General features: G+C 41.9%; 1 protein-coding gene across 2 annotated transcripts in view; it reads right to left on the bottom strand.

Annotated features, from left to right (window-relative positions):
* afg1lb (AFG1 like ATPase b) overlaps nucleotides 1-25,294 on the bottom strand; it is a 215,575-nt gene that overhangs the window by 58,319 nt on the left and 131,962 nt on the right. For both annotated transcript variants that reach the window (XM_068027166.1, XM_068027167.1), the window contains one exon: nucleotides 15,434-15,516. In XM_068027166.1, the coding sequence (XP_067883267.1) occupies nucleotides 15,434-15,516 (83 nt within the window). The remainder of the gene's footprint in view (nucleotides 1-15,433; nucleotides 15,517-25,294) is intronic.

Genomic DNA, 25,294 nt, shown 5'->3' with positions numbered 1-25,294 from the left:
TTTACAATCTATAAGAGACCGAGAGTAATGTATCTAAGTTTGCTGATGATACAAAGCTAGGTGGGAATGAAAGCTGTGAGGAGGACAGAAAGAGGCTGCAAAGAGATATAGACAGCATAAATGAATTGGGAAACAAGGTAGCAGATGGAGTATCATGTGAGGAAGTGTGAGGTTATTCACTTTGGTAGTAAGAATAAAAAAGCAGAATATTTTTTAAAAAGGCATGAAACTTCTGAACCCTTCAGAAACCTTCAGTTCCGATGAAGGGTCACTGACCTGAAACGTTAACTCTGCTACTCTCTCCACAGATGCTGCCAGGCCTGCTGAGTATTTCCAGCAGTTCTTGTTTTTATTTTATGAAACTTCTGAATGTTGACATTTGGAGAGACTTGGGTATAATCGCAAAAGGAATGCAGAAAGTTAGCATGCAAGTACAGCAAGCAATTGGAAGGCAAATGGCATTTTGTTTTTATTCATTCATGGGATGTGGGTGTCACTGGCCAGGCCAGCATTTATTGCCCATCGCTAATTGCCCTTGAGAAGGTGGTGGTGAGCTGCCTTCTTGAACTGCTGCAGTCCATTTGGGATAGGTATACCCACAGTGCTGTTAGGAAGGGAATTCCAGGATTTTGACCCAGTGATAGTGAAGGAATGGCGATATAGTTCCAAATCAGGATGGTGTGTGACTTGGAGGAGAACTTGCAGGTGGTGGTGTTCCCATGTATTTGCTGCCCTTGTCCTTCTAGTCGGTAGAAGTTTGGAAGGTGCTAAGGAGCCTTGGTGCGTTGCTGCAGTGCATCTTGTAGATGGTACACACTGCTGCCACTGTGTGTCGGTGGTGGAGGGAGTGAATGTTTGTAGGTGGGGTGCCAATCAAGTGGGCTGCTTTGTCCTGGATGGTGTCGAGCCTCTTGAGTGTTGTTGGAGCTGCACCCATCCAAGCAAGTGGAAAGTATTCCATCACACTCCTCATTTGTGCCTTGTAGATGGTGGACAGGCTTTGGGGAGTCAGGAGGTGAGTTACTCACCTCAGGATTCCTAGCCTGTGACCTGCTCTTGTAGCCACGGTATTTATATGGCTACTCCAGTTCAGTTTCTGGTCAATGGTAGACCCTAGGATGTTGATAATGGGGGATTCAGCGATGGTAATGCAATTGAATGTCAAGGGGAGATACTTAGATTCTCTCTTGTTGGAGATGGTCATTGCCTGGCACTTGTGCGGCGCGAATGTTACTTGCCACTTATCAGCCCAAGCCTGGATACTGTCCAGGTCTTGCTGCATTTCTACACGGACTGCTTCAGTATCTGAGGTTTCAGTGCTGTATCTCTCTCTATGAGTCACGAATGGTGCTGAACATTGTGTAATCATCAGCGAACATCCCCACATCTGACCTTATGATTGAAGGAAGGTCATTGATGAAGCAGCTGAAGATGATTGGGCCTAAGACACTACCCTGAGGAACTCCTGCTGTGATGTCCTGGAGCTCAGATGATTGTGGTTGATGGAGGTCAACCATCTTCCTTTGTGCTAGGTATGACTCCAGCCAGCGGAGGGTTTCCTCCCTGATTCCCATTGACCTCAGTTTTGCTAGGGCTCCTTGATGCCATACTCAGTCAAATGCTGCCTTGATGTCAAGGGCAGTCACTCTCACCTCACCTCTTGAGTTCAGCTCTTTTGTCCATGTCTGAACCAAGGCTGCAATGAGGTCAGGAGCTGAGTGGCCCTGGCGGAAACCAAACTGAGCGTCACTGAGCAGGGTATTGCTAAGCAAGTGCCGCTTGATGGCACTGTTGATGATACCTTCCATCACTTTACTGATGATTGAGAGTAGGCTGATGGGGCGGTAACTGGCCGGGTTGGACTTGTCCTGCTTTTTGTGTACAGGACATACCTCAGCAATTTTCCACATTGCCGGGTAGATGCCAGTGCTGTAGCTGTACTGGAACAGCTTGGCTAGGGGCGCGGCAAGTTCTGGAGCTCAGGTCTTCAGTACTTTTGACAGAATATTGTCAGGGCCCATAGCTTTTGCAGTATCCAGTGCCTTCAGACGTTTCTTGATATCACGCGGAGTGAATCGAATTGGCTGAAGTCTGGCATCTGTGATGCTGGGGACTTTAGGAAGAGGCCTGATACCTTTATTGCAAGGGGATTGGAGTACAGGAATAGGGAAGTCTTGCTAAAATACAGGTCTTTGGTGAGACCACACCTGTAGTACTGTATGCAGTTTTGGTCTCTATATTTAAGGGTATACTTGCGAAGGTTCACTAGATTGGTTTCTGGAATGACAGGGTTGTCCAATGATGAGAGGCTGAGTAAATTGGGCCTATATTCTGAGATTTAATGAACTCAATCAAGTTAGTCTAATGCTATTTGCTTTTAACAAATCGGTGCTGACTATCATTTATTAGCATATATTTTCCAAAATGTCAGTTAATTTTGCCCCAGATTATTGCCTCAAAGTATTCCCACCACCAACGAGGCTGACTGGCCAAACAGTTGCCAGAATTATTTCTCTGCATTTTTTGAGCATGTCTGTATCATTTGTAATTGCCCAGGCCTCTGGCACCTCGTCCATATCTAATGAAGATTGGCAGATTGTGACCATCGCCTCTGCAATTTCCACCCTTACATCTGTCAGTAACCTTGGATACATCCCAGCTTCTACTTTGAGTACTGTCAACCTTTTAAGTACAATCTACTGTTAACCTACCCAATATATGCACATAAAAGCTGAAGAAATAAGAGCTCAAGGCCATTCGGCCCTTCTAGCCTGCTCTACTATTCAAAAAGATCATGGTTGATCTTCTACCTCAATTCCAACTTCCCACACTATTCCTGTATCCCTTGATTCTCTTAGTATCCAAAAAAGAAAAAGACTTGTATTTATATAGTGCTTCTCATAACCAGACGTCTCAAAGTGCTTTACAGTTACTGAATTACTTCTGAAGCGTAGTCACTGTTCTAATATAGGAAACACAACCAATTTGCGCATAGTAAGCTCCCACAAACAGCAATGTGACGATGACTGGATAATCTGTTTTTTGTGATGTTGATTAAGGGATTAATATGACCAGGACACCAGGGATAACTCCCTGCTCTTCGTCGAATTAGTTCCATGGAATCTTTTACATCCACCTGAGATGGCAGACAGGGCCTCGGTTCAACATCTCACCTGAAAGACGACACCTCTGACAATGCAGCACTCTCTCAGTACTGCACTGGAGTGTCAGCCTCGATTTTTGTGCTCAAGTCCTGGACTGGGACTTGAGTCCAGAACCTTTTGACTCAGAGGTGAGAGTGCTACCAACTGAGCCATGACTGACACTTGAATCCAAAAAACATATTGGTCTCTCTCTTGAATATGCTCAACAACTGAGCATCTACAGTTCTCCAGGATAGAGAATTCTGAAGATACACAACCCTTTCAGTGAAAAGATTTCTCCTCATCTCAGTCCAAAATAGCCAATCCCTTATTCTGAGACTGTGACCCCCTGATATCACTACTACAGTACTTCCTTCATTACTCCAACATTGACAGCATCCTCTTCTTTAGTGAAGACTGATACAAATTTAATACCTCAGCCATGTCCTCTGACTCCACAAGATGATTTCCTTTTTGGTCCCTAATTGGCCCCAATCTTTCTTTTTCCCTTTTACTATAATGTGCCTGTAAAAACTTTAGGATTTACCTTTATGTTAGCTGCCAATCTATTCTCATACTCTCTCTTGGCCCCTTATTCTCGATTTTAGATCTCCTCTGTGCTTTCTGTATTCAACTTTGGTTCTCTACTGCATTATGAACATTACTTTTGTTTTAAGCCTCCTTTTTCTGTTTGATTTTAATATCTTTATCTTTAATCATCCAAGGACCTCTAGCTTTGGCTGTCCTTCCTCTCTTCCTTGTGGGAATGTATCAACTCTGTACCTAAACTATATCATCTTTGAAGGCATCCCATTGTTCAAGTACTGTTCTGCCTCCCAATATTTGATTAAAATCCACCTGGACAAGATCCCTTTGCAATTCACTAAAAATAGCATTCTTCCAGTTAAGTATTTTTGTGCTTGATTGTTCCCTGTTCTTTTTCAGAACTATTCGAAGCTTGATATTATGATCACTGTTCCTCAAATATTCCCCCACTGAAATATGCTCACTTTTCCCAATTCATTCCTCAGACCTAGATACAGCACTGTTTCCTTCCTCATTAGGCTGGAAATACACTGATCAAGAAAGTTCTCCTGTACATGTTTCAGGAGTTCCTTTTCTGCTTTGTTTTGCTTTACACTGTTACTATCCCAGTTTATACTAGAATAACTGGTCACCCATTAGTAGTACTCTATAATACTTAAATCTTTCTCTGATTTAACTGCAAATTTGCTCCTTTACTTCCATGCCACTATTTATAGTACACACCCAGCAGCACAATAATTCTTTAAATCTGGCCAAATAGAGTCCATGTTTGACCTATCAACTACATCATCCCGTTGCAGTGCTATTCATCACTTCTTTGATCAATATCACCATGCCACCCCCTCCTTTTCTTCCTTCGCTATCTTTCCTTGTAGGCAGGAATATTGGGCTGAATTTTACCATCCCCTCGACACTGTGGGTTGCAGCAGGGGGCCCCGTAGAATTCTGCGGGGAGAGGTCCGCCCCCACCCCTGACGTCGAGAAGGGCCCGCCCCATATTGCTGGTGGCAGGGGGACCTTGGTGCAACCCCCCCCCTCCGCTTGGCAGTGGGGTCTCCATGTTAATATTTAAATGAACATAAACAAGATGCAAATGACCTTACCTGCTGGCGGCGGCCATCCCACACCGATTTTACGCCCCCCAATCGCAGCTCGCGCGCCGTCAGAACTCCATATGGAGTTCCGAGGCGGGAAACTAGAGACAGGAGTAAAATTTTCAGGGCTGGCGGGGGGTGGGCGGGGGGGGGAAGAGAGCGGGGAAAACATTTTTTATTGGCTGTGGGGATGGTGGGAAGGGGTTGAAGAGCGAAAGTGAAGAGGTTGGGGGGGAAAGTTGGGGTTGGGAATAAAGATCATGTTGTTCATATTGCCTTGAAAATAAACACTGGGCGGCTGGTGGGAAAGGGCCTCCATCATTTATTGCAATTTGAATACTAAATGCACCAAAATATTACTTTAAAAATTACAATTACTTCTAAGGGCTTGCAGCCCTTTAAAATGGCACTGGTGCCTGCGCAGTGGCGCCGGACACCTTTGCCGGAGACGCCGTTGCCGGGGACGCAGCGACCGCCCCCTCTACGTCATCGGTGGCTGCCGCTCCGCTCCCTCCATTTAAATGAGGCCTCGAGGGGGCTCATTGGCGGCACTTCCAGTCCCCAATCCTCCCCTTCTTTGAGCCAGGTCACTGTTATTGGTACTGTCATCATCACATAGTAAACAAGTATGACCTGTGTTTAGAGCTAACTAGAGTGCAATGAGATCTGTCAACTGCCATCATCAACACAGAACAAAAATATACTCTCCCCAAAATGAATAAAACCAGCCAATTAAAAAAAAGTGCAGATATCTTGGGAGTAGTTCCAAGGCTTTATTTAGATCCCAAGATTCTTCCAAGTATTCACTATTCTCTCACTTTGTCCAAATCAAATTTTTGTACAGTAACTTTCTATAAACCTGTTTCTTCTAAGTGTAAAATTATGAAAAATGATCCTAAAGTGTTATTGGTTTATAGTGTCTGTTTAGTAAAATAATGATTCTTCAAATTTAAACACAAAATAAACACCCTCTAATCTATTCGAAAGGAACAACCAGGAAAAATGTGTTTTTTAAGTATTCAAATGGAATGTTTTCCTTCATTAAACTAATTTTATTTATTAGTTTAGAGTTTTTACAATATTTTGAAGTGTTTTCATTGAATAAATACAAAGCCCTTCTAAGCAGGGGGAGAAAAGCACAATTTAATTCTTTGATTGCCAGCCGATCCCAAGAATTCCTGGCTTCTTAGGCCAGTTAGTTTTGCCTCATATAAAGAAGTTTCCCTACATTACAAAAGTGAAACACGTTGAGACGTACCGAGTTCATGAAAGGTCTTATATTGATGTAAATTCTTTCACAGTCACAGAAGGAAGGGAGGAAGACAAATAAGTGAGGTATATGGAATATTTCTCGTGATTTAAGAGCATTGTTGAACAGCTGAATATAAAACAATTTTAAAAAGTTACAGCAACTTCTATTAAATGGATGGATGGGAGAATTGCACTTAAGTGATACCAGTTAATTGCTTTTGTTAATTCCAATGCACAAACTTGATTTTAAGAATAGTTTCCTTCTGTTTAGCACTCCGAACCAATGAAAATAATGAAACAACATTTCTAAGTGGAGTAGCTTGTATACCATTTTTTCTTTGGAACAGATGTCAAAATTACACACTATTTTTTTGTAAACTGTCATGAATTTTAAATTGCTTTATTTCCTTTGTAATTAAAGAAGCAGACGGTGGCTTTTGATCCCATGTTTAAAGTAGCTCATTTCAACAACGGAGTGACTGATAGGAAATTGTTCACGGTGTTTGAATATTCACAGTTACAACATGTTATTTTCCTGCTGACTGGATTGTGAGAATTGTGTCGAGCTTCACATTTGAATAATAGATATTATTCAGATTTTATTATGCAACACTTGTTCATTGCATACTTGAAATGCAACTTCATTAAGTTACTCTTGAAATCAGTTTTGAAAAAATTGAAGGATTAAAGAATGCTATTGCCTCACTTCTGATGCTTTCTATTGCTTTAGCAAATAGAAAGCTCACTTTCAAATTGTAAAGACAGACCATGTATTAGTCTTTGTCTTCATTTACTGTTTGCAGCGTCCAGTTAACTATTAAATTCATTTTACTAGTAATCAAAAATTATTTTTCAAAATGACGATTATATTTCTACAAAAAAAGTGCTTAGAAAGGGTTACCGACCCATTATGAACATTTCTACATATATGTATTTTTATGTTTCGATCACACCAAATTCAGTAAATCTTACGGCTTCATAGTTCACTTGTAGCAGCAAATAAATAATCTGTCAATGGCCTCCTTCTGTGCCGTAAATGACTCTATGAAACATAGTCAGAACATACAAGCATAGGGAAGAGTCGGAGTCAGCAGTGTTTACAGGAGCGGCTCCACAACCCAATGTATGCTCATGCTAACAGTCACATGTACCTATTATCCACTGTTTTTCTTCTAATGTTGACACTTCTGGTTCTCAAACATGTGGTGCTAAACTTCTCAGATTTCCAGGCTACCGATCTTTTGCTAATTTTTCCAGTTTCTGGATGAATGTCAACTTCTTTAAATCTTAAGATTATTCTTGAAATATTTCCATTGACCACTGACTTATTTTTCCTCAGTCATCATGCAATTAGAATACAACTTTGGAAAGCATTTGTAGATATATGATGCCTGGCCCACTACAAATAAGCCTATACAGCAATGATTTTGATGCTATCCATGTTGGTATTTTGCAAATGTTTGGGTTACTCATCATTCTATCCTGAACTTAATTTTGTTAGAAGATCACATATGCCTCTGGTCTCGTCTTTCTAGTTGCTTCACAGATCAATGGTAAGGAATGCAGGATTCACAGCTATATTAAAGAATCATGAGCACAAGTGCACTGTACAAAAGAAGTCAGCTTCATGTGTTCCTATATACAATGATCTAAATTTTAAAAAAATTTGTTCATGGCATGTGGGTGTTGCTGGCTAGGCCAGCATTTATTGCCCATCCCTAATTGCCCTTGAGAAGGTGGTGGTGAGCTGCCTTCTTGAACTCCTGCAGTCCATTTGGGATAGGTACATCCACAATGCTGTTCGGAAGGGAGTTCTAGGATTTTGACCCAGCAACAGTGAAGGAATGGCGATATAGTTCCAAGTCAGGATGGGGTGTGGCTTGCAGGGGAACCTGCAGGTGGTGGTGTTGCCATGCATTTGCTGCCCTTGTCCTTCTAGTTGGTAGAGGTCGCGGGTTTGGAAGGTGCTGTCTAAGGAGTCTTGGTGCATTGCTGCCGTACATCTTGTAGATGGTACACACTGCTGCCATTGTGCGTCGGTGGAGGAGGGAGTGAATGTTTGTCAATCAAGCGGGCTGCTTTGTCCTGGATGGTGTCGAGCCTCGAGTGTTGTTGGAGCTGCACCCATCCAGGCAAGTGGACAGTATTCCATCACACTCCTGACTTGTGCCTTGTAGATGGTGGACAGGCTTTGGGGAGTCAGGAGGCGAGTTACTAACAGCAGGATTCCTAGCCTCTGACCTGCTCTTGTAGCCACAGTATTTACATGACTACTCCAGTTCAGTTTCTGGTCAATGGTAACCCCCATAATGTTGATAGTGGGTGATTCAGCGAATGTAATGCCATTGAATGTCATGGGGAGATGATTAGATACTCTCTTGTTGGAAATGGTCATTGCCTGGTTCTTGTGTGGCCCGAATGTTACTTGCTACTTATCAGCCCAAGCCTGGATATTGTCCAGGTCTTGCTACATTTCTACACGGACTACTTCAATATGAGGAGTCGTGAATAGTGCTGAACATTTTGCAATCATCAGCGAACATCCCCACTGCTGACCTTACGATGGAAAGAAAGTCATTGATGAAACAGCTGAAGATGGTTGGGCCTAGGACACTACCCTGAGGAACTCCTGCATTGATGTCATGGCGCTGAGATGATTGACCTCCAACAACCACAACCATCTTCCTTTGTGCTAGGTATGACTCCAACCAGTGGAGAGTTTTCCCCGATTCCCATTGACTTCAGTTTTTCTCGGGCTCCTTGATGCCATACTCTGTCAAATGCTGCCTTGATGTCAAGGGCAGTCACTCTCACCTCACCTCTTGAGTTCAGTTCTTTTGTCCATGTTTGAACCAAGGCTGTAATGAGGTCAAGAGCTGAATGGCCCTGGTGGAACCCAAACTGAGCATTACTGAGCAGATTATTGCTAAGCAAGTGCAACTTGATAGCACTGTCGACAACACCTTCCATCTGTATTCTGCATGTCTTTTTCAGTTCCTGGTAGAACTGCAAATTGCCAATAAGAATTTAAGGATTCTAAAATGTCTAAGCACCTAAAACTATCAAAGGTATTTAGATTTGTGCTTTCATTATGATACTAATCTCATTGTGCTAGGTCAACCTTACATTTGACCGCATTGTTTTGGGTCTTTTCAAGCTCATGGTGAAACCATAATACAAGGTTGTCACAGCAAATTAATAAAATGTTGTAGATCATCAGAATGGGTGAGTATAGATGAATGACTAGCAAATTAATGTTCACAAATTGCAAGTTATCTTATAGTTTTGGTCATTCGTTGTCGATATTGAAAATGGTATCATCTGTTGTCAGTAGATCTCCTTGTTCAAATCTGTTATAGCATAGACAAGCATGGCAGCTAACAGAAATCCTAAAGTGGCTTGGGGCCTTGCTTTACACCATTTGTTTTAATGAGTGCACTACAGCATAACAGTATATAAATTACAACTTAGGAGGAACTGATTTGTGCTAGCTTCAGCTCTTCAACTGGAGCGACCTACTCTCATTCAATTTTCTTACCCTTTTCCCATATTCATTTACATCTTTGCTTTTCAAGTACTTGTGCAATTCCCCTCTAAGAGATGATTTAGCGTCTGTCTTAAGTGTAAACCATTCTATTTTCCAAAAAATTCTTCCAACCACCCCATTCATTCTTCCAGTGCTGATGCTTAATCTACCCCCTTATTACAAGGTCACCAGAGGAAATAATCTTCCACTATTTATCCTCTCAAAATCTTGACACCCTCAATTAGATTTCCCCATTAATTTCTGTTCCAGTGGGAAAAAAACATTTTTTGAATCTCTCTTCATTGCTATAACCACTCTCCTGATATTTCTCTCGTGATTTAAAATCGACACTTGCCATGACTCTAATATAATTTCCTATAGTTGGATGCATGCAATATTTCAATTGTAGCTTCGTCAACGTCTTGTATAAGTTTAGCATAATTTCTTTGATTTTATATTCAATGCCCCTTTATAATAACCAGAATCCCATTTGTCTTTTAATGGACTTTTCTAACTGTACTCCCAACCTTAAAGATCTATGTATTTGCACCCATAGATTTCTTTGTTCCTCTACTTTTAAGAATCTTACTATTTAAGGTACATTTCCTTTCACTTCTTTTTCTCAAATTTACTACTTCACATTTTTATGCATTGGACTGCATTGCCATTTATCTGCCTAATCTGTAAACCTATCTATGTCGTTAGTTTGCCTTGCTCCTTGAATGGTATCAGAGAACTTTATCATACTTCTTGAGCTGACATCTAAGCCATTTTACAAAATGAGAGTTTCCACCACAGATCCCTGGAGTACACCAGTACCTGCATCCTACCACTCGAAAAAAATCCATACTCTTGGCTTTCTGCCTTGTAGCCATCTCTTTATCCACGCATCTACATTGTCTTCATTACCACCCTTCTTAGTCTCATACACTACCTGATCAAATATCTTCAGAGAATCAATATATACACTTACCGTACACTTTGTAGTTAACAAAGGACTCAGTTTTATCCCTTTACGCCCCCACCTCAACGTATTTTGCGCTCAGCATGACGTTGAGCTCTTCTTCCATCGACTTTGCCTCCGTGCTCACTTCTTTGACCAGGAGTCCTCCCCCCAACCAGCAGACCCATTCACCCACCTCTAGCATTCTCCCTCCGCCTGGACCCCTCCCTCTGACCTGTTAGCCACTCTTGATCTTTTCATTAAGAACTGTTGGCGTGACATCGGCCATTTCAATTTCTCCGCTTCCCTCGCTCACTCTAAACTGTCTCCCTCCGATCTTGCTGAACTCTGTTCCCTCAAGTCTATCCCCAACATTGTGATCAAAGCTGCTGGCAACGGTGGTGCTCTTGTCATCTGGCGTACTGATCTCTACCTTGCAAAGGCTGAGTGCCAACTCTCAGACACTTCTTCCTACCTCCCCCGGACCATGACCCCACCACTGAACATCAAGCCACTGTCTCCAGGACTGTCACTGACCTCATCTCCTCTGGAGATCTTCCCTCTACAGCTTCCAACCTCAGTCTCACAACCCTAGACAGCCCACTTCTACCTCCTTCCTAAAATCCACAAACAGGATTGTCCTGGCAGACTCATCGTTTCAGCCGTTCGTGCCCCACTAAACTTATTTCTTCCTATCTTGACGCAATCTTTTGTCCCCTGGTCCAATCTCTTCCCACCTACATCTGTGACTCTTCGGATGCCCTACGTCATTTCGATAATTTCCAGTTTCCTGGCCCTAACCGCCTCTTTTCACTATGGACGTCCAATCTTTCTACACCTCCAGCCCCCATCAGGATGGTTTGAGGGCTCTCTGCTTCTTCCTTGAACAGAGGCCCAGCCAGTCCCCATCCACCACCACCCTCCTCCGTCTGGCTGAACTTGTTCTCACATTGAACAACTTCTCCTTCACTCACTTTCTTCAAATAAAATGTTATGCCTGTCTCTTTGTGGGATATGTCGAACATTCCTTGTTCCAGTCCTACTCAGGCCTCCTCCCTCACCTCTTTTTCCGGTACATTGATGACTGTATTGGTGCCACTTCCTGCTCTCGCCCCAGATTGGAAAACTTCATCAACTTTGCTTCCAATTTCCACCTTCTCTCACCTTTACATGGTCTATCTCCGATACTTCCCTTCCCTTCTTCAACTTTTCTGTCTCCATCTCTGGGAATAGGCTGTATACTAATATTCTTTGAAAGCCCACTGTCTCTCATGGCTACCTTGACTACTCTTCCTCACACCATGTTTCCTGTAATGACTCCAACCCATTCTCCCAGTTTCTCTGTCTCCGATACATCTGTTCTGATGATGCAACCTTCCACAACAGCACTTCTGATATGTCTTCCTTTTTCCTCAACAGAGGTTTCCCCCCACCATTGTGGTTGACAGGACCCTCAACTGTGACCAACTTATTTCCTGCACTTCTGCCCTCACCCTTTCCCCTCCCTCCCAGAACCGCAACAGGATACCCCTTGTCCTCACCTTCCATCCCACCAGCCTCCACATCCAAAGGATCATCCTCCACTATTTCCGCCACCTCCAGCATGATGCCACCACCAAACACATCCTCCCTTCCCCTCCCCTGTCAGCATTCCGAAGGGATCATTCCCTCCACGACACAGTGGTCCACTCCTCCATCACCCCCGACACCTCGTCCCCTTCCCACGCAATCACAGGAGGTGTAATACCTGCCCTTTTACCTCCTCTCTCCTCCCCGTCCAAGGCCCCAAATACTCCTTCCAAGTGAAGCAGCAATTTGTACTTCCTTCAATTTAGTATACTGTATTCGCTGCTCACAATGCAGTCGCCTCTACATTGGAGGGACCAAACGCAGACTGTTTGATCGTTTTGCGGAACACCTCCACTCAGTCTGAAAGCATGACCCCAAGCTTCCGGTTGCTTGCCATTTCAACACTACCCCACCTGCACCCCCCCACCCCCCTCTCATGCCCACATTTCTGTCCTTGGCATACTGCAGTGTTTCAGTGAACATCAACGCAAGCTCGAGGAGCAGCGCCTGATCTTTTGATTACTCTACAATCTTGTGGACTGAACATTGAGTTCAATAACTCCAGAGCATGACTGGCTTTTTTTTATTTGGTATTATTTCATTTTAGTTTTTAAACCATGTGCCAGTTTTTCATGTAGACAGAGCTGCTCATTATTCTGCTATTAACATTCTCTCTGGACTAATGCTTTATCTTTCAACACAAGCACGAATACACTATTCGCCTTTGTCCCATGACAGCTTTGTTATTTAATCTCTCCTGCCCTCTGCCCTATCCCATACCTTGCCTTTTGTTCTCTTCCCCACCAACCACCCCCCTCCCCCACTTCACTTGCTTAAAACCTACTTCTTTTCTAACTTTTGCCAGTTCTGATGAGAAGTCACAGTAAAGAAATGTAAACTCTCCACAGAGGCTGCCTGACCTGCTGAGTATTTCCAGCACTTTCTGTTTTTATACATTTACCGTATTCCTTTTACCTACATCAACTTGACTCAGTGCTAGCACCCTCTTTTCTGAGCCTGAAGGTTGTGGATTCAAACCAACTCTATGACCTGAACACCTAATCTAGCCTTACACTTCATTGCAGTACTGATGGAGAGCTCTATTGTCAGAGGTTGCCCTATTTCACTGAGATGTTAAAACAAGGCCTTTTCTGTCTATTTAGGTAGATGCAAAGGATCTCACAGTATTTTTTCCCCAAGGAACAACAGAGTGTGCTCCTGGTGTCCCAATGGCCTTCTTGCCTCAATCAACACCACTCAACAGACAAATTGGCCATTCATCTCGTTGGAGGACCTTCCTCTAGGCATTTTGGCTGCCATGCTTGCTACAAAATAGTGACTGCATAGAGTCATTGGGAGATACAGCACCGAAACAGGCCCTTCGGCCCAACGAGTCCGCGCCGACCATTAACCACCCATTTATACTAATACTACATTAATCCCATTTTCTCTCTCACATCCCCACCTTCCCTCAATTCTCCTACCACCTACCTACACTAGGGGCAATTTTTACAATGGCCAATTTACCTATCAACCCGCAAGTCTTTGGCATGTGGGAGGAAACCGGAGCACCCGGAGGAAACCCACGAGGTCACAGGGAGAACCTGCAAACTCCACACAGGCAGTACCCAGATCCGAACCCGGGTCGCTGGAGCTGTGAGGCTGCGGTGCTAACCACTGCGCCGCACTTAAAAGTAATTCACTGTCTATGAAGTGCTTTGGTATGTCCTGAGGATATGAAAGGCAGCAGATAAATGCAAGTTTTCTTTGCCAAGAACTGTTGTTGTTTTCTTGAACAGAGAAAAACAATGAAATCAGTCAAGCATGACCAGCCATTTGTAAATCCTCAGTAAAATGTTTAGTTATTTCATCCCAACCGAAATGGGCTCCAGCAATTTGCCCACAACAAAGCCAAACTGGCATTAATACCCTCACTATCACTTTACTCTTCACTGAACAGGGATTTAACATTTGTCACTCTCCAGTCCTTTACCACATTACCATCTTCAAAGATTTTTGAAAGGTTACAGTTAGTTACTCCATCAGCTCATTCTATCCTCTCTCATACGTATATCAACATGCCTGGATCCTGTTCTACTTGTAGTACCATAAATCTTTTTCAATCTAGTTTCCTTTTGGATCCATCACCATCAGCAATTGCTGTACCTGTCAAGCTATCATGGAATTGCCATATTACATTAATAGCATTGGACAGCAAATTTGCTCATCTCTTGTCTGCTAAGCTGCATTAATAGGTGGCATTGTAAGCAGTATTTTTAAAATTTGTTCTTGGGATGTGAGCATCACTGGCAAGGCCAGCATTTATTGCCAATCCCCAATTGCCCCCGAGTTGTCATGAGCAGCCTTCTTGAACCGCTGCAGTCCATGTGGTATAGGTACATCCACAGTGCAATTAGGGAGGAAGTTCCGGGAATTTGGTCCAGCAACAGTGAAAGAGCAGTGATATAGTTCCTAGTAGGATGGTGTGTGTATCTTGGAGGGAAACTTGCAGGTGCTGGTGTCCCCATGTGCCTGCTGTCCTTGTCCTTCTCGGTGGTAGAGGTCACAGGTTTGGAGGATTAGCTGACAGATCAGCTATGCCCTCACTGAATGAGGGGCTAAATGGCCTACTCCTCTTCCAATGTTACTATGCTGTGACAAAGGCCTTCATGACATCCAGGAAATTTTTATAAAAGGCCAAGGGTCATTCCAGACACCACTTTTGTATTTGTTGGGCAGTAAAGTTCAAGCTGATGACAAATAGGATCATTTTGAATGCTCGGGTCATGAAGGGAAGGTTACAGAACAAGTATAGCTTATGAATGATAGAGAACAAATGCACTGTGAAACTGTTGTGAGTGCAACAGTGCTGCAAACACTCAAGCTTATAAGATTATTACAGATCCACAAAGCTACTGTTTGGTCACTCCAGCTAGGTTTATGATACGAGCGGAGATCATGTATACAGCTTCAGTATTGGACAGAAAAATAAAAAGGGAATACAGCGGAGCCCCACAGTGCAATTAACCCTACTCCGATTATCCACCAGAATTTTCATAGGGCTAAGCCTTATACCACATTTTGATACTCTTTATTGTATTTCTCTTCATATTTTGGGGAAAATAAAATGACATGTTTTCTTTGTTACCTGTATTGCAATCAGTTCCATTCCTGTTCTAAGATATTGCCGTACTGTATTCACAGTACCAGAAGTTGAAGATTCTTGGTTATCTGCCAATTTTCATCATCAACTCCAAGAAAGAGGTGGGAGGGTCTTTAACATTCTGGTGGATAATTATGGTTCACTCTACTACCACTTCTCCATACAACAGACTATCTTAAGTTTTCTTTTTAAGCTTACAGATAATAAAGCTTCCCTGCTCCTGGAAGGCATCTTTTCCTGTAGTCAATTTCAGAATTCAGTTGGATGGCTTCGCAATACTTCTGCAAAACAAAAAACACCGACACAAATAAATAAAAATGAGGATGGAATTGAACTTCTGCCAGCCAAGAAAAAAGTATTTGATATAAGTTTCAGATGTAGCATTAACTTTTTCGATCCATCATAACAAAATGTATTCTGTAGTATGACACAAATACTATTTACATCATCGGGGTAGCGCCAATGTGCTAAGACATCTCATACAAACACAGATAAAATTGGAAAAGGGACATTGCTTCGCCAAGTCATAGACTGGTTCAAGTATCACCCATCTCTGTGGAAGCAAATACAAAATCAAATATTTGTATTTTTCGTACAGGAGAAAAAAGTTAATACAATGAAAATGTTGACATATTTCAACTTCACTAGCAAAGGGGTTATTATGTTCCACTGCAAACTTTGTACATTTGATACATTTTGGTAGGAAGAAGGATATGAATGATTTAGAGAGGGTGTAGAAAAGATTGACAAGAATGGTTCCAGAGATGAGGGACTTCAGTGACAAGGATAGATTGGAGAAGCTGGGTTTGTACTCCTTCAAGAAGAAAAAGTCGAGAGGAGATTTGATAGAGATGTTCAAAATCATGAGGGGTCTAGAAAAAGCAGATAGGGAGAAACTGTTCCCAATGGCAGAAAGATCGAGAACCAGAGGGCACCAATTTAAGGTGATTAACAAAAGAACCAAAAAACTTTCTTTTAAGTGCAGCAAGTGGTTAGGATCTGGAATGCACTACCTAGAGTGTGGCAGAAGCAGATTCAATTGTGGCTTTCAAAAGGGAATGGGATAAGCACCTGAAGAGAAAAAATTTCCAGGCTACAGGGAAAGGGCAGGCAATGGGACTACCTGAGTTGCTCTTGTAGAGAGTTGGCATGGACACAACAGGCTGAATAGCCTCCTTCTGTGCTGTAACCAATGATTCATATTATGATTCTACTTATATAGCGTCTTTAATGTAATAATAATAAATGACCAACTCATTCCAATAAATTTATTTTATCCTGCCATAATTTGTGATGACACATGCTATATTTGGCTGTTCTCCATCCATTTCAATTTTTATTTCTGCTTTAATGCATTATTGATACTACAGTTTAATCAAAAAAAGAGGATGGTCTTAGCTTTAGAACCCTCCAAGTTCTGTAAATAAAACTCAGTCATCATCCAAAAGGGAATGCTGCCACAGCCCTGCAAAAAATTAGTTACCAATTTCAAATAATGTCAAGTCCAAATCATCATTGCAAGCCTTCTGAAAAGTTGTTCAACATCTAGGATTAGTTGTAAGAAAAATTATGCTGATTTCCTTAAAGATTTGGCATACTACTGGTTTCTTTAATTCCGTCATGATAGATGAGGATGAAAAACTGGCTTCACTCATCAAAGTCATATCATACCTTTATCCAATTGTTACAGATTTGACTTTGTTTGTGGCTGATACCAAAAGGAAACACCAAGGTATTAAATATTAATACAAACAGCTAAAGGGATTTGTTCAAAATATGTGTTTGTTTATTCAAAAAAGAGTGGGATTCAAAAATATAGGCCCCTCTGAATGTCAAAGAGCATACAGAGTGGGATAAGGCAAAAAAAGCTTATGTCAGATGCCAAGTGCTCAATATTTCAGAAAACCTTGACGAGTAAAGAAAGTGCAGGGGGAAATTAAAAAGGAAATTCAGAAAGCAAAGGGAGGGCATGAAAAAGTATTGGCAAGTAAAATCAAGGAAAACCCGAAGATGTTTCATAAATGCATGAAGAGCAAGAGGATAACTAAGGAAAGAGTAGGGCCAATTCGAGACCAAAAAAGGTGATTTGTGTATGGAGGCACAAGACATGGGCACGGTTCTTAAAGAATACTTTGCACCTGTTTTCACAAAAGAGAGGGATGAAAGAGACATTGTAATTAAGGAGAAGTGTGAAATGTTGGATAGGATAAACATGGTGAAGGAAGAAATATTAAGGTGTTTAGCATCCTTGAAAGTGGATAAATCACCAGGCCTGAATGTATTCCAGGCTACTAAGGGAAGAAATAGCAGAGGCTCTAACCATCATTTCCTAATCCTCCCTGGCTACAGGAGTGGTGTTGGAGAATGGGTGGACTGCTAACATTACACTGTTGTTTAAAAAGGAAGGAAGGGATAGCCTGAGTAATTACAGGCCAGTCAGCCTAATCTCAGGACAAGTTATTTGAAAAAATTCTGAGTGACGGCATAAGTCATCATTTTGAGAGGCACAGATGAATCATAGGATAGTCAGCATGGATATGTTAAAGGAAGGCAGTATCTGACTAATTTGATTGAATTTTTTGAGGGGGTAACAAGGAGGATCAATGAAAGTACTGCATTTGATATAGTCCACACAGATTTTAACAAGGCCTTTGACAAGGTCCCACATGACAGACTGATCAGTAAATTGATCATGGGACCCAAGGAAAGTGGCAAGTTGGATCCAAAACTGGCTCAGTGGCAGGAAGCAAAGGGTTATGGTTGACTGGTGTTTTTGTGACTGGAAGGCTATTGCCAGTGGAGTTCTGCAGGGCTCAGTACTGCATCCCTTGCTCTTTGTGGTATATATCAATGATTTGGACTTAAATAGGTGGGAAGGCATGTTGTGATGAGGACACAAAGAATCTGCAAAGGGATATAGATAGGTTAAGTGAGTGGGCAAAAACTTGGCAGATGGTGTTCAATGTGGGAAAGTGTGAGGTAATCCACTTTGGCAGGAAGAATAAAAAGGCAGATTATTATTTAGATGGAGAAAGATTACAAAATACTGCAGTACAGAGGGATCTGGGTGTTCTTGTCCAGTAAACACAAAAAGTTAGCATGCAGGTGCAGCAAGTAATTAGGAAGACAAATGGAATTTTGGTCTTTATTGCTAGGGGGTTAGAGTTTAAAAATAGGGAAGTCTTGTTACAACTGTACAGGGTGTTGGTGAGGTCACACATGGAGTACTGCGTACAGTTTTGGTCCCCGTATTTAAGGAAGGATATACTAGCATTGGAGGCAGTTCAGAAAAGGTTCACTAGGCTGATTCCTGGGATGAAGGGGTTGTCTTATCAAGAACGGCTAAACAGGTTAGGCCTTTATTCATTGGAGTTTAGAAGAATGAGAGGTGATCTTATTGAAACATAAGATTCTAAGGGGGCTCGACAGGGTAGATGTTGGGATTATGTTTCCACTAGTGGGGGAATCTCGAACTAGGGGACATAGTTACAGAATAAGGGGGCACACATTTAAAACTGAGATGCGACGGAATTTCTTCTCTCAGAAGGTGGTGAATCTCTGGAATTCTCTACCTCAGAGTTGTGGAGGCTAGGTCACTAAATATATTTAAGGAGGAGGTAGACAGATTTTTGAAATTTCGGGGAGTCGAGGGTTATGCGGAGCAGGCCCGAAAGAGGAGTTGAGGCCTGCAACAGATCAGCCATGATCTTATTGAAAGGTGGGGCAGGCTTTCGGGGCTGAATGGCCTACTCCTGCTCCTACTTCTTGTGTTCTTGTGTTAAATGTAGGAGACATGATTAAGAAGCTCGCAGTTGATATGAAAATTGGCCACGTGGTTGATAGCGTGGAAGAAAGCCTGCAGGATGATATTAATGGTGGACAGAAAAGTGGCAAATGGAATTCAATCCGGAGAAGTGGGAGGGAATGTATTCAGGGAGGACAAACAAGGCATGGATATACACAATAATGGAGAATTCTGAAAAGTGCAGAGGAACAAAAGGGACCTTAGAATGTATGCCTACAGATCTCTGAAAATAGCAGGACAGGCAAACAACATAGTCAAGAGGCATACGAGATACTTTCCTTTATTGGCCAAGGCCTAGAGTATAAGGGCAAGGATGTTATGCTGGAACTGTATGAAATATTAGTTAGAATGCAGCTAGAGTACTGTGTACATTTCTGATCATTGTATTACAGGAAGGATATGATCACACTAGAGAGGGTACAGAGGAGAATTATGAGGATGTTGCCAGGAATGGAGAATTTTAGTTATGAGGATAGCTAGGATAGGCCAGATTGCTTTCTTTGGAACAGAGGAGGCTGAATGGAGATTCAACTGAGGTCTATGAAGTTATGAGGGCCTGGACAGAGTGGATAGGAAAGACCCATTTTCATTTGCAATAACCAAGAGGCCCAGATTTAAAGTAACTGGTAGAAGGATTAATGGGTAGTTGAGGAGTATTTTTTGTTCAACCCAGAGGGTGGTGGGGATCTGAAACTCACTGCCTAAAAGGGCAGTGGAGGCAGAAACCCTCATTACATTTAAAAACACTTGGATATGCACTCGAGGTGCCATAACCTACAAGGCTACAGATGAAGAGAGGAAGGTGGGATTAGACTGGATAACTCTTCTTCAGCAGGCATGAACACGATGGGTCAAATGGCCTCCTTCTGTGCCTATGTTTCTGTTGGTTTGGCAGCTTAAAACAAGATGAGCAGGCTTAAATTAAATGGGTTCCGGTCACTTTTCTTTAAAAAGTGATTTATCAACCTTCCAAATTCAAATCTGGAAGTCTGCCTGAGCCTTCATGGAGAGCTAGTTATGCCACATAGCATTTCTTCTCCTTTTCTCAACATTTATGGAAGCTACGCGAATATTAGTAGAATACAACTTAGCACAGCAGGTGTAAATTATTTATGATTTTCTGCTACGAGGAACTAGCTAAGCTCAAAAACTAATGCAAAAATACACACTGCATCACTGCTACTATTCACTTCTTTTTATTAACCATTAACCACCGACCATCTCCACTTGACATTCAATGGCATGACCATCACTGAATCCCCCAACATCCTGGGGGCTACCATTGACCAGAAACTTAACTGGATCAGCCATACAGCGCCTACAAGAGCAGGTCAAAAGGCTGGGAATTCTGTGGCGAGTAACTCACCTCCTGATTCCCCAAAACCTGGCCACCATCTACAAGGCACAAGTCAGGAGTGCGATGGAATACTCTCCACTTGCTTATATGAGTGCAGCTCCAACAACACTCAAGAAGCTCAACACCATCCAGGACAAAGCATCCCACTTGACTGACACCCCATCCACCATCTTGAACATTCACTCCCTCCATCACTGACGCACAGTGGCAGCAGTGTGTACCATCTACAAGATGCAATGCAGCAACTCACCAAGGCTCCTGCAACAGCACCTTCCAAATCCAAGACCTCTGCCACCTAAAATGACAAGGGCAGCAGACGCATGATAACACCACCACCTGCAAGTTCCCGTCCAAGCCACACACCATCCTGACTTGGAACTATATCACTGTTTCTTCACTGTCGCTGGGTCAAAAACCTGGAACTCCCTTCCTAACAGTACTGTGGGTATACCTACCCCACATGGACTGCAGCAGGTCAAAAAGGCAGCTCACCACCACCTTCTCAAGAGCAATTAGGGATGGGCAATAAATGCTGGCCGAGCCAGCGACACCCACATCCCGTGAAAGATAAAAAAATAAATTTGCTTTGATGCTTCCTTACATTACAACAGTGACTACATTTTAAAATTACTCGATTGGCTGTAAAGTCCTTTGGGATGTCCTGAAGTTGTGAAAGGTGCAATATAACTGGATGCTCTTTACTTTTATAAATAAAACTGACTCATGTTAAGTTCAATTTGGCAAGTAAAGCACCAGGAGATGCTTGAGACCTCATCTTTACCTACAGTAACAAACTGCTCCAGGATGGATAGGAGCTGCTTGATATAAACTGAAAAACACTTCTTTTGGAACATGGAAACTGAGAATGACTTAATAGTGTAATAATGGCTTGGTAACAATATTCATTAAAGGGTTAGGGAATAGGGATGTCATTCATGCTCCAGTGCCATTAACAAACTCTTACAGTGGAACTATGTTTAGTTTAGTTTAGTTTAGTTTAGAGATACAGCACTGAAACAGGCCCTTCGGCCCACCGAGTCTGTGCCGACCATTAACCACCCATTTATACTAATCCTACACTAATTCCATATTCCTACCACATCCCCACCTATCCCTATATTTCCCTACCACCTACCTATACTAGGGGCAATTGCTAATGGCCAATTTACCTATCAACCTGCAAGTCTTTGGTTTGTGGGAGGAAACCGGAGCACCCGGAGGAAACCCACGCAGACACAGGGAGAACTTGCAAACTCCACACAGGCAAAAAAATGGTCCAAAAAAAAAAAAATTCTGTGGGACTAAATTTGAGGGAAAGCAGAGCTTGATCTGATCAGTATTGTTATGAATGGCATCAAGTAGTCGTTATCAAATGTGAATAATTTAACTGAGTTTTGTTATTTCTTCATATGGGGCATTGTGAATAGGAACAATATTTTGGTGTGCTTGGAAGCATCTTTACCAATATTTTCCATTGTTAGGAAACAGACTACATTTCTTAAACTATCAATAAGCTGAGCAAGGATCAGCATGATTACGGGATGCTACTGCCAACATTTAAGTGCTCAGCTCCATTCAAGTACAAGGCTTGCTGTGCAGCAAGTTGAAAAATGCCGATTCCTGCTTAACATAATTGTAATCAAATAGGATTGCATCTTATAGATACATCGTCATACTGGGCCTTTACCGGCTAAGACACATGACATAATGGATCATTATTACTGACACAATCAGAATGTATTTTCTCCAGGAAGAGCTGTTTTTAATGATTTATCAATGTTCTTTCTGGGGAGGTGTTGGGGGGTGGGGGAAGAGAGAGAAAGGGGATAATTTGCATAAACTATTTCTTCAAGAGTTTTTTCTTTGGAGGTTTGATTGTTAATTTGAGAAACATTTAATTGTATTTCCAAGTGGTACATTACCGTTCATAGATATAGCTACGTACACCTTTAAACCCAACTCTTAGCATAGCCACTTGCAAAAGGAATCCAATGCTTGATGGCAGGAAGTTGTTTTCAAAATTTAGTTTACAAAAGTGATTTTCCAAATTATTCACGTGAAAGCAAGATGACAGAGAGATGTGCACAGAGCAAAAATTCAAGCTCTGTGATACATAGGTATTAAGACTAAATCATAGTTATAGATCTCTCAACTTGATCTGCTGTACTGCAGTATTATGGTTTTTAAAAAGATACTGTGGCTTGATTCCTGTCTTTCATTTGCACTCCCTCTATAATTGGAAATAATTGTCCTGAATTACTTTTATTCACCCTGTCAGGAGTCTTGACAGGCATTATAGTGATTTTCAATGATGCAATCTTTCATCTCTGATGTATCTTTGCAACCCATTGAGACTCTAGATCATGGAAGTTTCTGTGCTGCAAAAGGACAAAAGGTTAGGCATACGTGCAAAGGCAATAAAGAGAACAAAGCTGCAGTTTGCATGACATGAATGAGGAACTTTCTGGTGATGCTATGAGCAAGATAAAGCAAGTGCTGAAAATTTCTGACATGTACAATAAAATCTTTGCATACGAACATACAAATTAAGAGGAGTAGGCCACTTGGCCCCTTGAGCCTGCTCCGCCATTCAATAGGTCCATGGCTGATTTGATTGTAACTTCAACACCACAGTCCTGCAAACACCCAATAACCTTTCACCCCCTTGTATATCAAGAATCTATCTACCTCTGCCTTAGAAATATTCAAAGACTCTGCTTCCACCACCTTTTCAGGAAGAGAGTTCCAAAGACTCATGACACTCAGAGAAAAAACTTCTCCTCATCTCTGTCTTAAATGGGTAACCCCCTATTTTTAAACAGTGATCCCTAGTTCTCGAATCTCCCACAAGAGGAAACATCCTTTCCACATCCACCCTGTCAAGAGCTCCCTCAGAGTCTTATATGTTTCAATCAAGTTGCCTCTTACTCTTCTAAACTCCAGCGGATACAAGCCTAGCCTGTCCAACCTTTCCTCACAGGACAACATGCCCATTCCAGGTAACAGTCTGGTAAACCTTCTCTGAACTGCTTCAAATGCATTTACATCCTTCCTTAAATAAGGAGACCAATACTGTACACAGTATTCCAGATGTGGTCTCACCAATGCCCTGTATAGCTGAAGCATAACCTCCCTACTTTTGTATTCAATTCCCCTTGCAGCAAATGATAACATTCCATTAGCTTTCCGAAGTACTTGCTGAACTTGCATACTAAACTTTTGCAATTCATGCACTAAGACACTCAGATCCCTCTGCACCTCAGAGCTCTGCAATCGCTCACCATTTCAATAATAAGCTTCTTTTTTATTCTTCCTGCCAAAATGGAAATTTCACATTTTCCCACATTATACTCCAATTGCCCAATTTTTGCCCACTCACTTAACCTATTTATATCCCTTTGTAGCCTCCTTATGTCCTCTTGACAACTTACTTACCTATCAATCTTGTGTCATCAGCAAATTTAGCAACCATACCTTCGGTCCCTTCATCCAAGTCATTTATATAAATTGCAAAATGTTGATGCCCCAGCACTGATCCCTGCGGCACACCACTTGTTACATTTTGCCAACTAGAAAATGACCCATTTATGCCTACTCTCTGTTGCCTGTTAGCTAGCCAATCTTCTATCCATGCCAATATGTTAGCCTCTATACTATAAGCCATTATTTTCTGCAATATCCATTGCTGTGGCACCTTATCAAATGCCTTCTGGAAATCTAAGTCCAGTACATCCACTAGTTCCCCTCTATCCACAGCAGATGTTACTTCTCCAAAGAACTCCAATAGATTGGTTAAACATGATTTCCTTTTCACAACACCATGTTGACTCTGCCTGATTACCTTGCATTTTTCTAAATGCCGTGCTATAAAGTCATTAATAATAGCTTCTAACATTTGCTCTATGACAAATGTTAAGCTAACTGGCCTGTAGTTTCCTGCTTTCTGTCTCCCTCCCTTTTTGAATAAAGGAGTTATATTGGCTATTTTGCAATCTAATGGAACCTTCCCCGAACAGAGGAAATTCTGCATAATCAAAACCACTAGCCACTTCTTTTAAGACCCTAGAATAAAGTCCATCAGGACCCGGGGACTAGTCAGCCCGCAGCTCCAACCATTTGTTAAGTAGAACTTTCCTGGTGATTGTAATTTTCTGGAGTTCCTCCCTCCCTATCATTTCCTGACTAACAGCTATTTCTGGGATGTTACTTGTATCCTCAATGGTGAGGTCCGATGCAAAATACCTGTTCAATTCATCTGCCATCTCCTTATTTTCCCTTATTAATTCCCCAGATTCACTTTCTATATGACCAATGCTCACTTTGTTAACTCTTTTCTTTTTAAATATCTATAGAAACTCTTACTATCTGTCTCTATATTTCTCGCCAGCTTTCTCTCGTACTCGAATTTTCCCTCCTTACTAATCTTTTAGTTGTACTTTGCTGTTTTTTATATTCTGTCCAATCTTCTGACCTGCCACCCATCTTTGTGCAATTATATGCTTTTTCTTTAAGTTTGATATTATCTTTAACTTTTTTAGTTAACCACGGATAGTGGGTCCTCCCCTTGGAATGTTTCTTTCTCTTTGGAATATATCTATTCTGTGTATTCTGAAATATCCCCCGAAATGTCTGCCACTGCATCTCTATTGACTTATCCTTAACCTATTTTGATAGTTCACTTTTGCTAGCTCTACTTTCATGCCCTCATAATTGCCGTTATTTAAGTTTAAAATACTATTCATAGATCCACTTTTCTCTCCCTCAAACTGAATGTAAAATTCAATCATATTATGATTGCTGCTGCCTTGGGGTGCCTTCACTATGAGGTCATTAATTAAACCTAACCTGTTGCACAATACCAGCCTGCTCTCTGGTTGGCTCCAGAACGTCCTTTTCT

The sequence above is a fragment of the Heterodontus francisci genome, chromosome 3, assembly GCF_036365525.1.
Source record: "Heterodontus francisci isolate sHetFra1 chromosome 3, sHetFra1.hap1, whole genome shotgun sequence".
Lineage (NCBI taxonomy): Eukaryota > Metazoa > Chordata > Chondrichthyes > Heterodontiformes > Heterodontidae > Heterodontus > Heterodontus francisci.
Note: the sequence above shows the minus strand (reverse complement) of the source record. Positions and strands in the feature narration are given on the sequence as shown.